Here is a 14,008-nt window from a genome sequence, read left to right on the forward strand (position 1 = left end):
TCTTACAGGAGTATTACAATTTTGTCAATTTTACATTCAATTTTGTCTATTTTATTTTTTCAGTTTTCTACAATGCATGCATGCATGCATGCGTGCTTCTTTCCTTTTTCTATTTCGACACTGAAAGGCAATACATATATGCTCATACTCTTAAATTCCATGCACGTTGGTACTGTACTTTCTAATAAATTTTGTAACTTTACTTTGTTTATCCAAAAGGCAGCGTTGCTGCTTGTGTGTATCATGTCATGTTTGTATGTTCTATCATGTATGTATACTGGATCTATGTTCTCATGACTAACCCAACTCTCCTTTGTTATTATATTATATAATGGATCTAAACGGGATTTTTAATTTATTTGAATACTCTCTCTCTCTCTCTCTCTCTCTCTCTCTCTCGCGCCAAGCACCATGACTACTCTCTGGCTAATTCCCACTTCCCACGCTAGAGTAATTATTTCAGCAGAGCCTCCAAAACCTCCTATATCCTTAGATAAACTCAAACTTTCGTCTCAAAGGTTGTTGGATTCTATTGCGCAATGCTTATCGTATCTTTCTGTAATCAGATAAAGGTCCTTAAAAGCATAATTCCTCACAAGGTTTCGCTTTTTCGCATGAATATTCATGCAGTCAAACAAGACAGCTAGCTAGCTAGGGACAAAACATTTTCAGAACCCGTCGTTTTCACGAGTTTCAATATATCAGTTAGCATAAACATACGTGCCGCGCACATGACACATATCTCTCTCTCACACACACACACATATTCTTACAATCTGATTCTCCTTTAGTTTTAGTGAGGACAAACCAATTACCTAACGAAAACTGAGAAAATCGATACCACACATATATATCGATCATGGATGTATAGAAATAAATATTATTAGTAAATTAAATTAATCAAGAGTACCGTCCGGGGCATGAAAACGAAAACAGTTTCCGCTGGTACCTACACAACAAAGAGAGAGAGTTCAGAAAGTTTACAGCAATTTGCATTGACCAGTCTCTTAATTCATGTCCGTTTAAAGATTATTCAGGACCACAAAATTTCTTCTAGGCAAGTAATTAATTCAATGTCGGAAAAAAACCATTAATATTAGGTCATCCCATGCAGTACCTAGCTTCTGCTTCAAACAGGATAAAAATTAACAGTTAATTGTCATTTAAATTAATAATGTTGATAGAACACGTAGTTGATTATATAGCACGTGCTTAATTAATTTGAATTATCAAGAGATATGTGACTGACATGCATCATGCTTGCATGCCAGCCCCCACGGGCGCCTTACCCATTTATTATTCTTTTGGGATGGACTTTAAAAACTTCACCTCGGTGTTTCATGAATAGAAAAATGAATTCTTGGTTTCCATACACACTGGCACACACACACCCCCATACATATACATACATATATATATATGTATGTATATGTATGGGGGTGTGTGTGTATATGTATGTATGTCTGCATAATGCCATTTGTTATTTTATAAAGGGGGGTACTGATACAAATCGAAAGCTAGAATCTTTAAGGAAGGTGCCCGGTAGGATCGATCGAGGTGGCTTGCGTGAGAGTTATAAAAACAATAAATTAAGGCACGATATTTTGTATACGGATCGACTCAATTGATTACAAAATACAAACACTCCAAATATCAGAACTAGTGGGATATATCCGCGGTTATATATATATATACATGTTTCAATATGGCATTTCTTTTAATTGAAGGCGACATTAATTGTCGGGATGTGATTAGTTGTCTTATTATTTGTCAAATGGATAAAATTACCCCGGAAGATGTATAATATATCGCTTCTTTAATTTGGATTAATACTCAAGATCACTAACTTAATTATATATATATACAGCTTTCAGAGAAATTAATTAATACTCAAGATCACTAATTAATATACAGCTTCGTCTCTCGTAGCCGGCCAAATGAATACGCCAAACAATAATCAACTAAAGAAAGCATTTATAACGTGCTTTTAATTGTGATGATCATTGATTAAGTCGCCGCGCGGTCTTTTCCCATTTTCCCATTCGACATTGTTGTATTTATCCCATGTTTTTTGTATTTGTTTAATTTATTCATTCTAGATTTTTTAAATGTATTTATTGCCGACCATCTATTATAAATAGCCCTTTGAACCCTTGCTGATGCTCACAGAACAAATTAACAGCAAAGGCAAGATCAGTATAAAGAAAGAGTACTATCTCTAATTTCTTTGTCTGGTTTAGGAAGTGCGCGGCGGAGAGTACTTGGGAATTATGAAGAATCTAGGACGTTATATCCTAGCCTTTCTAAGTTGTTTGCTTCTAGATGGGGTGTTCTTTTGCATGGCCTATAATGTCCACCACTACAGCTTCATTGTAAGTACTTTCTACCATGCACGCTTGTAATTTCTTGCCAAAAACATATATATAGACAATCCTGCATCAATTGCATGCAAATGAGGGTAAAAAGTCTCTGCTTTATCCCTAATTTTTACGTCAAACTACCTATATATGCCGGCACAATTGATCAAATGGTAAATTCAGCGCTGAAAGATATGGATGAAATCTCTTTTTTCTTTATTAATTCTTCTTTCTTCCCATTTGAAACTGAGTATACGTACAATGATCTGGTTGCAGTTGGAGGAGAAAAATTTCACAAGGCTGTGCGTAGAGAAGCCTATTCTTACTGTAAATGGCATTTTCCCTGGCCCAACAATTCATGTCCGCAAAGGCGATAGGGCATATGTTAATGTTCACAATCATGCAGATTATGGTGTCACTATTCACTGGTAATGAACCATGAACCCTCGTTTCACCTCATTCTCACAAATTTGCAACACCTTGGAGCTAGACATGCAACTATTTTCTTTTTAATCAAAGATCAGGACGAACCGACTTCCATGCATGCATGCTTGCTACTTGGTTTCTGCTTATTTTGTAATAGAGACCGAGACTCAAATGCTGCACAAATCAAAAGTTTCTATTTCATGAATATTGGAATGCTCCAATTAATATTTGAAATTAAAGCTACTTCATCATGTTAGTCGCAACTTAATAATGATCATGATGTATTTTGCATTTTGTTTCCTGCATGCCACAGATCATATCCATGACAAGGCGTTTAACGTATAATGATCAACACGCCAAAGCTATGAGAGTGATTATGTTAATGGTTTTTTTTGTTGTTGTTGTTGTTATCTTTAATTACAGGCATGGAGTAAAACAACCAAGAAATCCATGGTCAGATGGTCCAGAATACATCACACAATGCCCCATCAAACCCGGGAAAAACTTCACCTACGAGGTCATCTTTTCTGATGAAGAAGGAACACTGTGGTGGCATGCCCATAGCGACTGGACACGTGCCACAGTCCATGGAGCCATTGTTATTTACCCTGATGTGGGAGTAATGCCCAATTATACATATGATGCGGAAGAAGTCATTATACTTGGTAACTTTCCTAGCTTAAAGGAAATTTAGGGTCCAATAACAACTAGCAGAATTACATATTGATCAAGAACTGCAAAAATCAAGCATCATATTTATAGCTGGAATATTAACTAACTAAACTGATCACATGATGTTGCCATTGCTGTAGCGCTCAATATTATATATGCATCTAAATCTTCGTCTTACATATATGTTGCAGGAGACTGGTATAAGGAAAACTTGACAGCGTTAGTTGATTATGCCGCATCAGTCGGCGTTGATCCAGTTCCATCCGATTCTTACACTATCAATGGCCAACCAGGATTTCCAAACAATTGCTCCAACGGTATGGAAATATACATGATAATTTCAATCACATCAATTTATACCCGAAACGAGAACTTTGTTTTTCACAGGAATCTCGATCATTTAATTTGCAGAAACAACGTATGCTCTAACAGTCCAAGAGGGCAATACGTATCTTCTCCGCATTGTAAGTGCAGTGATGAATACAGAGATGTTCTTTGGGATCGCAGAACACAACCTCACAGTTATTGGACAAGATGGTGCATATGTAAGCAAGTTTAACACTAGTTACATAATGATAACCCCAGGGCAAACAATGGATGTCTTGTTCACAGCAGACAAGTCTCTTGGTAATAATTATTACATGGCTGCTTTTCCATTTTCTGACTCCGATGCCCCGTTCGATCAAGCCAACACTTCAGCACTTGTCGTGTACGATACTAGTACTACTCCATCCGCCAGTATTACTCCCTTTCCGCACCTTCCTTTACCCAATGATTCAAATGCTGCAATCAGCTTCACAAGCCAAATAAATAACGCGGACACCATTAATCTCGACGCAAAGTTTGATGAAAGAATCATTATTACAGTTTCTGCAAACCAGTTGCCTTGTGATCTAGACGAATGTGATGGTCCACGGGGTAATAGGCTATCTACAAGCTTAAACAACGTAAGTTATGTGTCAACAAGTGTTGATATTCTGCAGGCATACACCAGGTAAATACATAGTACTCCCATACTATTACATTAATATTGTTGCGCGCGCGCATATCATTAATTGTGACCAAGTATATATAAACTATCAGTCAACATCAGATTTAGGAACTTTTTTGCACTTTGCAGTGGCATGTCTATTTATGGAGAGTTACCACATGATCCTCCATATCCTGGCACTAACTGGACAGATATCAGTCCGAGCGACGCTCCAAGTTATATATTTCCCAGCCAAGCGACGAAGATATTGACAATAGATTTTGGTAAATCTATTGAAATAGTGTACCAAGGAACCAGTATTGGGAACCCGGAGAACCATCCATTGCATCTTCATGGTTATAGCTTCTATGTGGTTGGGACGGCTTCTGGAAACTTTACAGAAGAGGCTTACCAAAAACATCTAAATTTGGAAAACCCGCCAAAGGTTAACACCATCGGAGTTCCTAAAAACGGTTGGATTGCCATTAGATTTGTTGCTGATAATCCAGGTTAGTACGCAATTGTCGTAAAGTTTAATGTCGAAAAAGTTATTTGCTATTTTTTTTTTATTATCATTATCTTGGGATCTATATATATATATATGTTGTATTATCCTTTAAAGTTGTGTGAATTATTTGGGAAATAGATCAAAATCCCAAGTGAGAAAGACGTACATATATGAACACTTTAAAGATAGAAGACATTTACTATATATATAGTTATTGCGCTTTAAGAGAACATTAATTAATGTAACGCCTTGAAGCAACTTCATTTTTTTCTACATCTACACAACGCACCAATTTTATTTCCCAACAGTAATTATATATATATATATATATATATATATATGTTTGTGTATGAGTAGTGTAGAAGTAGTATTAATTAAACTACATATATTTTTATAGGGGTGTGGTTTATGCACTGTCATTTTGAAAGGCATGTCACCTTGGGCATGGCCACTGCCCTCATTGTGACGGAAGGGGAAAACGCCGATGAAAAGATGCTACCGCGTCCAACTGGTTTGCCTGAGTGTTCTGCATAGACGTTGCACCTACGGACATGTCTGGTTGCAATCTCTCTTAAGTGACTTCATCATGTAGATCAATGCATGCATGGAAAGTGATGACTTGAAGTGTCTTTCACGTACGAAGAAGCTTTTCTTTTCTTTCTTCTTCTTCTTCTTTTTTTCTAAATATTTTTTTCTTAATTTTCTCCATGAAGAAGCTTAATTTCAATTGTTCATGTCTTAATTCTCAAGCTGTTGTGATGGTGATTTTCATTTCGAAATAACCCCTCTCTCTCTCTCTCTCTCTCTCTCTCTCTCTGTCTCTCACATCATCCGTCGATCACTAGCTAGAAAAGGTAAACAAATAATTAAAAGGAAAAAAAAAAAACTAATTAATGCCAAGGTCTTCGCCCTAATTTTTGCTTGGTGAATGTTTGATAATTTCAAATAAAACTTTTCTTACCATTTTTGTTCAAATTTTAGGATCTAAAATAACTAGATAAAAATATATGTCAAGATCCTTTAGACCATTTGGTATAAGACGGCCTGGTCTAACGGAAGAACAGGTTCGAACCCCCACCCTACGTACGTATAAGAAAAATTATATAGATATATACATGAAATTGATCCTATAAATATATATAAATCTATATGATAGATATAATGCTATTCAATTGGAATTGTTTAAAATTTTTACTAAGATTTTAGCTCCGAAAGTGGGACAAAGTTAAATAGTGGCCAGCCTATAATATTTTATGTTATGGCTCGTGTGATGAGTGATCTTTGGTTTCAGAGATGAGATGTTTCAATTCATATGGAAAGACACTTTTTTATCTAAAAACTTATTTTAAAATTACTTCTTAATCCAAAATCTTCTCGTCTCATTTCACTTCTTAATTTAAACACAAAATTTTTAAAAATCATCTCATCTCAACTCAATTCAACAATCTCAATGCTATTTACAAACCATCTGAACTCATCTCATTTCATCTTACTATCTAAATTTTAATAAATAATATATTATTTACTATATATATCACGTCTCTTATAATCTAGGTTTTAGAATTCAAATGTACATAATCGAAGAAATTTCATCCATGAATATATATGATGAGGTGGCATCGAATGGCCATGCATAATTAAGGCATCAACCAAGATTTTCATAGGTAATTAAATAGCTTTTGTAAAATTAGATGCGCGCCTACGATAAGGGCACTCCACCTTGCCGTGATGGACTTTTGTACGTAATTGAAGCCCATACTTTGGGCTGTTTGTAGGTAACTTGAGCCCAAAATGCTTGGCTGGGCATGGGGACTGCCCTTCAGCTGATGTTCATCAAATTTCAGTTTGCATGCCTTTGTGCAAGTATGTTTTGTAATTAAAATATATTTTTTATTTTAAAATCTTATTTTGGTATTTGAGAAAGATCAGAATTTTTGAACCCGATGGGAGCATGCATGCAATTACAGATCGACGTACGGAATATTACTAATTACTAGTTAGCTATTTTTATTTTGAGTAATTTTACGTACAGTCGTAGAATATGCAAACGTCGCGTAATCGTTTTGAAAAAGAATAGGGTCCACAATTAAAAAGTTAATTTTTTTTCAAATAGATTTCGTATTAATTCATTTTTTTAAAAAGACTGTGCGGTACTTGCACAACTATAATTATAAATATTATTTTTCTTTTATTTTTTATTAGTATTCAATGTTAGAAATATCGATCATCCCGATTAATTTCTGGGGTGTATAGATCTCAACAAAGATATTTAAAGAAAGGTTTAGGATGTTTCAACGTAACGGATAATATGTTTCAACCAACATAGTACCAGTCCTGAGCCGTCTGACCTATATTTTATCATAGATTTGATTTACATCCAATAAATTTTTTATTGAACATGTTTCGGTCAAAAGTGACTTGGTATATTCGCTCTATATATATTTTTTTTCTCGCCATGGGTATGTACTCTGTTATCAAAAGATGAATTGTAACCACTAAACGATTGTGTACTGTTGTTATTGCTAGGACCGCGTCTCTATGCATGTCTCAATTATTTGGACTTTCTGCTCTCTCTCTCTCTCTCTCTCTCTCTCTCTCTCTCTCTCTCTCTATATTATGTGTGTGTATATATATATATATCATGCGTAATTATGTGAAGGCGTAATTAGGTGACGGTTCCAAATTAATTTAAACAAATCAGAGAATAATTAATGAGACGGCCGATATCATGCGTGGCAATATATGCCACATCGATCGTTCAAAATACTAGATTTTATTTTTTTAAACTCTGTTTCACATCGATCTCTTGCATGCCTATAATTAATGTTTTATGATGCATAATGACTAAACATGATGTCGTTGCTAATGCAAAAATAACGACGATGCCTATGGCATGTCAAAGTTCGATTTCTTTTTTTCTTTTCTTTTTTTGCAAAGCGCGTAATCAAAGCTGCTTCTGTGTCAGTAAATGATGGAAGTGTTTATACCATCGAGGGAATCTTTTATGTTCCGAACAGGTTTTCCACGTTCGTATTTTATGTGTTTGACGATGACACATCAATAATGAATTAAAGCTGGGACTTAATGCAAGGAAACATCATGCATGGCCTCATGACAACGACAATTAATTGCTACTGGGACCAACCATGTGATCGAGGAAGATTAAAATCATCCCATCTTCCAGACAACTCAAGACTGCGAAAAACTGGACTGACTCTCTTGCCAAACAACTTGTCATTCTTTTGGATCGGTATTATCAGCTAGCAATGATAAAGTCACGACGTTCTAGCCGATATAGATCAACAGTATATGTGTGGGGTTCGTGGAGCGTGGTTTATTAATTATTATGACAGTCTAGTTTGATAACACGATTTGATAAAGGTTTATTATGATTTTGGGTGGATTTTTAACGAGGTTTAGGCTATATTCGCTTTGGTTTGGGTTTATAAAATTTTTGGCATTGTTTTAGACTCAAGAATTGTTATATAGAAAATTTGCTCGATGTTCGTGCCACATGTAACTCCATCAAATATCGAGGTCGCTCGAGTAAATAACTAAAATAATAATAAAATTAAGATTTTCACTTTACAACCATACATATATATATATCTTATGAACAATATGTCCGTTTGAAAAGTTCTGTGGACATAAACAAGTTTTCAAATTACGTAAATTTTATGTGTGATTGATTGTCTATTAATTTCGTACTTACTTTTACTTTTCTGTCATTACAACAATGACAGAAAAGTTAGCCAAATGTCTAATGCAAGCCGCATGAGAGTGGTGTATAAAAATTAAAAATATAGTTCGAAAATCACATTTTTTTAGAAAAAAACATGAGATGTTAGTAGACAACAATGTTAAGGCATAAGATGCAACGGTTTGGAGCAGTAGTACTACGTACATCTTCTTCTGTACTTTAGTTTTTGTACTACAAAAATCTGATATGCTATAAAAAACCGTGAAAACTCCCAATGATGATCGATCCATCTTCCCTCAAATTTCTTCAATCCTCTTAATTAAATAGAGCCGATCCATTGCATGTGTTTTAATTTGGTGTCTAACTCATCTCATTCGATCGTTTCATGTACAATATCCGAGCTCTTTCAGTTTGGTGTCCCAAAATCTGGTGTGTCTGAGCCTGATCATGAGGTGCTCCTGTTGATCAAAGGCCAACCCAAAGGTAATTAATTAGGATTATCTCTATAATAGATCTTATCAATGAGCTGGTCAGGGCTGGAACGAAGAAGTTAAATTAATAATAATATATAATAATGAGTGCGGTGTAAGTTTCTATAGAATCTAATTACTATTCTCGGTTCTTCTATCTACACACACATACACAGAGTACAGCATTACTAACCAGCAGGCCGGGGCCTTGATCATTAGTCTTTCTGGTATGTCTTAATGTTGTTTAAAAAATGAGGACAATATTGAACATTTCATGCAAAGAGGGGTCAAAACAAGTATTTTAGATGGAATATTTGCTTCGATAAGTACCTAAGATAGCACTAAATTAAACTCAGTAATAACTGATCTACAGGAATGGTTGAACATCCTTGATCCTATACATGAGTACACTGAAAATATATATGTTTGGATTGAGAAAGTTTTTACAGATATTTTTATTGAAGTTTGAGAAAATTCTAGTGGGGTACTTCACTGAAAATATTGTTTGTTTGTTTGGAAAGAAAATTTTTGTGAGATTTAAAAACAAAAAAAAAAAAAATTGTGAAAGTTGTTTTGGTTTTCTTTTATTACGAAAATCATGCATGACTGAGAAATTTTGGTGAGGAAATGTAGATAAACTCGAATTTTTGAAAGGTAGCTAGTACAACAAGTCATACGTGTAGGAGATCATGCATTCCTTTCAAGCTTTTCACATTTATGTTTTGAAGTTAATGAGACATTAATTCTTCCCCTAATCTAATGATCAGTACTGGGATATGCAATGACCAATTAGCCCTTGTAGTTTTCTGTATAAATAGATCTTAGATGCCAACTGAAAGTCACAGAAGAATTAAGGGATCGAGTAGTACTGAATTATACAGAGTTTATTTCCTAGTGTCTGGAGAGGGGATCAGTTGCAGATATGGAACTAAACAAGATAGGCTTGCTCTTTGGGTTTTTAGGTTTTTTGTTTCTGGATGGGCTGCTGCTTTGTACGGCCAAAAATGTCCACCACTACAGCTTTATTGTAAGTTTCTGCTATATTAATCTCAGGCTTGTAATTCAGGCGTCGATGGATGATCACGAGCTTATTGTCACGGCTAGCTTTAACACATGAGTTAATATAGAAAATGCAACAGTTCATCAAACCTAGCTAAATTTCGAGAAAAATATGTATGCATGTAGGTACAGTATTATATTATATGTTAGTCTCTGTTTTCACTACTTTAGTAGAGTATTCTCCTCCAGAAATGTAACATGTTCATATGGAAGAGAGATTGATGTAGAAACTGCGTGTTTGTGCGTGTGTTTTGTGGTTGCACGCAGCTGAAGGAGACGAATTTTACAAGGCTGTGTACAACAAAGAGTATGTTCACTGTAAATGGTCAATGGCCTGGTCCGACAATTCATGTTCGCAAAGGCGATACGGCATTCGTAAATGTTCATAACGACGGAAATTATGGAGTCACTATTCACTGGTAATCAGTCTCTCTCTGTCTATTTCTGGGCAGGCCGAAAAAAAGAAATGGAAAAGCATTATCTGTCTATCTAGACCCTGATCATAAACGAAGATTCCAAATTTAAGATTTTTAAAATTTATAAATTAGGATTTCTTATATATATTCATAGAAAAATAAAAATAAAAATAAAGTTCAAATTAATCGATGGGAAAGTTCCGACCAACTACGTGGCTTAATTTATACCTTTCGTAAAGCAGGTGAGAAACTTGGGCTAAAATGGTGGTCAATTAATGGCATGTACGAGATATCTTAATCCAACGTAAGCAAAAATGGGCCATGCTGCGGGATGATGTCCGTAATTTTACTGTATTTTATTTTGACTTTGTTTCTCCTTAATTAGGAACTTCGTTAATTATACACCAGATCAATCGGTAGTCTTTGTAGGAAAGAAAAACATTTCAGGACAAGACTGATAATTTGTGTTTTTAATATATAGGCACGGAGTGAAGCAACCAAGGAATCCATGGTCGGATGGTCCTGAGAACATTACACAGTGCCCTATTCAACCAGGAAAAAACTTTACATATGAGGTTATATTTTCAGATGAAGAAGGAACTCTTTGGTGGCATGCCCACAGTGATTGGTCTCGAGCAACAATCCATGGTGCCATTGTCATCTTACCTGAAAACGGAACCACTTATCCATTTCCCAAGCCCTATGCAGAACAAGTGCTTATACTTGGTACAAATTAGTTAATTGGAAGTTAGTGAACGTACATTTAATATATTTTCACACGGATCAGGATTATTTTTGCCATATGATCAATATCCCATTGTGAAAATTCCAAGTTTAGTGTCTACATAATTGATCTATTTCCTCGTTATTGTATTGCAGCGGAATGGTTCAATGGAGATGTCAAGGAGCTAATTGATAATGCTACAGCAACAGGTGCTGATCCAGACCCGTCAGATGCCTACGCTATCAATGGTCAACCAGGATTTCCAAATAATTGCTCTAATGGTACGAACTTTCCTAGCCAAAACTTGCCAAAATTTTTTGAATGCTTTTTATGTATTGGCAGAGCAGAACTTGAGAATATTTCAGTTATTAATTTAGGGTCTAATATATATCAATCATATTTCACGTTGCACAGAAACAACATCTCGTTTCAGAGTTCAATATGGAGAGACATATCTTCTTCGTGTTGTTCATGCTGGGATGAATGAAGAAATGTTCTTTGGAATAGCAAAACACAACTTCACTGTTGTTGCCCAAGATGCGTCATACATAAAGCCCATAACCACAGATTACATCATGATAACCCCAGGACAAACAATGGACATCTTGCTTGTAGCAGACCAAGACCCCAGCTATTATTACATAACTGCAACTCCTTTCTTTGATTCTAATGCTCCGTACGATAATTCCAACACTTCGGCGATTCTCCAGTATGTGGGAAATTATACTCCTCCATCCTCTCCTCCTTATCCTTCCCTTCCTAATACCACTGACAAGGATGCTGCAGACAATTTCACAACTCGTATAAGGGCCTTGGCAAGTAGTGAGCACCCCATCAATGTCCCAACAGAAATTGACACGCAAATTTTCATTACAGTTTCTGTAAACCAGATACTTTGCGCTAATGGATCGTGTGGGGGTCCAAATGGTAATAGGCTGTCTGCAAGCTTAAACAACATCAGTTTCTTGACTCCAACGATTGACATACTGCAAGCGTATTATAAGTAAAATCATCACTCTTTATCTTTTTATTTTATTGTGTTTTATTTATATGTATATATTTATATATTTTTTGGATTAGGAAAATCTTATAAATTAAGTACTCAACCTTTTGTGATTGATAGTACTACATCAACTATATAATAAATAGAGTTTTAAGAATTTTAATTTGAACTTCTAACATGTGACACACTAGTTTAATTATAGAGTAAAACTTGTAAATATTTATGTATAGCATTTCTCAAATAGAATGACCAACATTTAAAACATAAGTTTATAAATGCATGCAGGAACTTGTCTGACGTGTTCACCAAGGATTTCCCCAATAAGCCACTTTATGTTTTTAACTACACGGGAGATGTGGGAGACAACACAATATATCCGAGTCAAGGGACAAATGTTACAATAATAGATTATGGGGCCGCTGTGGAAATAGTGTTCCAAGGGACTAATGTTGGGAATGCAGAGAATCATCCGATGCATCTTCATGGTTTTAGTTTCTATTTGGTAGGGACGGGTTATGGCAATTTTAACGAGACCACTTCCCCCGAAACATACAACTTAGAGGATCCCCCGGAAGTTAACACCATTGGTGTTCCTAAGAATGGATGGGCTACAATTAGATTCATTGCCAACAATCCTGGTATGACCTCGATCTCTAGCTTAATTTAGAGCTCTTACTTTTTATTTTTATTTCAACGATGGATGCAATTAATTATTTCCTTGACTTTTTTAGATACAATAGAATTATATATATATTTATCAATTAGTTATGACATATACGAGGATGCTTTTGATTAGGGGTTTGGTTTATGCACTGTCATTTGGAGCGGCATGCTTCTTGGGGTATGGCCACTGTTATCATTGTGAAGAATGGGCCAACAAACGAAACAAGCGTCCTCCCAATACTTCCAGATAATTTGCCTATTTGTTCTTAGTTTTTCAAGAAATGTGTACTTCAAGCTCTACGGAATCAATTCATGTAATGAATGCATCGGACAAATCGATGTAGAAATTTAAATATGTGTAAAATAATTTGATTCCAATCAAAGGACATTTCAAGTTAAGATGTGATTTGACTTCAATGGCCTTTAATAGGATGGATGTGAGTTATTATTGACATATAATTGCGTATCTAACGGCTTAACCTTTTCATGATCTTCAAAATCTTTCCTAGTCAAAACTAAAAAAATACCTAAAGTTCATCTCAAACGAACTTAGTTTACTATGAAACCAAAATATGGTTGTAAAGCCAGACAAAAAAAATACCTAAATGGATGATGGTTGGGATTTGTGTGTGGCATGCATTAAGAGACTTATTAATTTAATATAGTAATGAAGGTTGAGTTGTGTGGAGTAAATTCTAAATGCATGATTATGTGTAAGTTGGGCTAGCTAGGTTTATAATTGAGTTGTATTGAGATGCTTGAGGTGTTGGATATGAGTGTATGGTGTGTGGACGGACATGGTGTGTCTTGTAGTGTTGAGATTGAATGATGGAGCTGTGGCGGGCTTAAAAGGTATGATGAAGAAGTTGGGTGCTATATGGACATATTGTTAATATTAAATGTATTGATTATGGATGCGGTTTATATAAGCAAGTGAGTGCTCAAGTAGATTATATGTTGATCTTAAGTGATAAGGGGGTATGACACATGTATGCTTGGTGGATTGTATATGTATGACTTGGGATGGGTTGTGTAATATG

General features: G+C 35.3%; 2 protein-coding genes across 4 annotated transcripts; both read left to right on the forward strand.

The window, feature by feature from the left end:
• Positions 1-2,187: 2,187 nt before the first annotated feature.
• LOC122297548 (putative laccase-9) lies at positions 2,188-5,688 on the forward strand. The gene is made up of 7 exons (XM_043107655.1): positions 2,188-2,372; positions 2,634-2,785; positions 3,207-3,448; positions 3,647-3,772; positions 3,867-4,449; positions 4,576-4,934; positions 5,331-5,688. The coding sequence occupies exons 1-7, from the start codon at positions 2,271-2,273 to the stop codon at positions 5,465-5,467; spliced, it is 1,701 nt and encodes a 566-aa protein (XP_042963589.1). The 5' UTR covers positions 2,188-2,270; the 3' UTR covers positions 5,468-5,688.
• A 3,258-nt stretch (positions 5,689-8,946) lies between these two features.
• On the forward strand, positions 8,947-13,367 carry LOC122297671 (putative laccase-9). Of its 3 annotated transcripts, none has more exons than XM_043107811.1 (7): positions 8,947-9,116; positions 10,430-10,581; positions 11,060-11,304; positions 11,458-11,583; positions 11,717-12,305; positions 12,591-12,943; positions 13,102-13,367. In XM_043107811.1, exons 2-7 carry the CDS (start codon positions 10,472-10,474, stop codon positions 13,236-13,238), a joined length of 1,560 nt encoding a protein of 519 aa, XP_042963745.1. In that variant the 5' UTR covers positions 8,947-9,116; positions 10,430-10,471; the 3' UTR covers positions 13,239-13,367. The 3 variants fall into 3 exon arrangements, with proteins under 3 accessions (XP_042963745.1, XP_042963743.1, XP_042963744.1); XM_043107809.1 differs by lacking the exon at positions 8,947-9,116 and adding an exon at positions 9,933-10,130; XM_043107810.1 differs by lacking the exon at positions 8,947-9,116 and adding an exon at positions 10,264-10,284.
• The last annotated feature ends 641 nt before the right edge of the window (positions 13,368-14,008 follow it).

The sequence above is a fragment of the Carya illinoinensis genome, chromosome 15 (assembly GCF_018687715.1).
Source record: "Carya illinoinensis cultivar Pawnee chromosome 15, C.illinoinensisPawnee_v1, whole genome shotgun sequence".
NCBI lineage: Eukaryota > Viridiplantae > Streptophyta > Magnoliopsida > Fagales > Juglandaceae > Carya > Carya illinoinensis.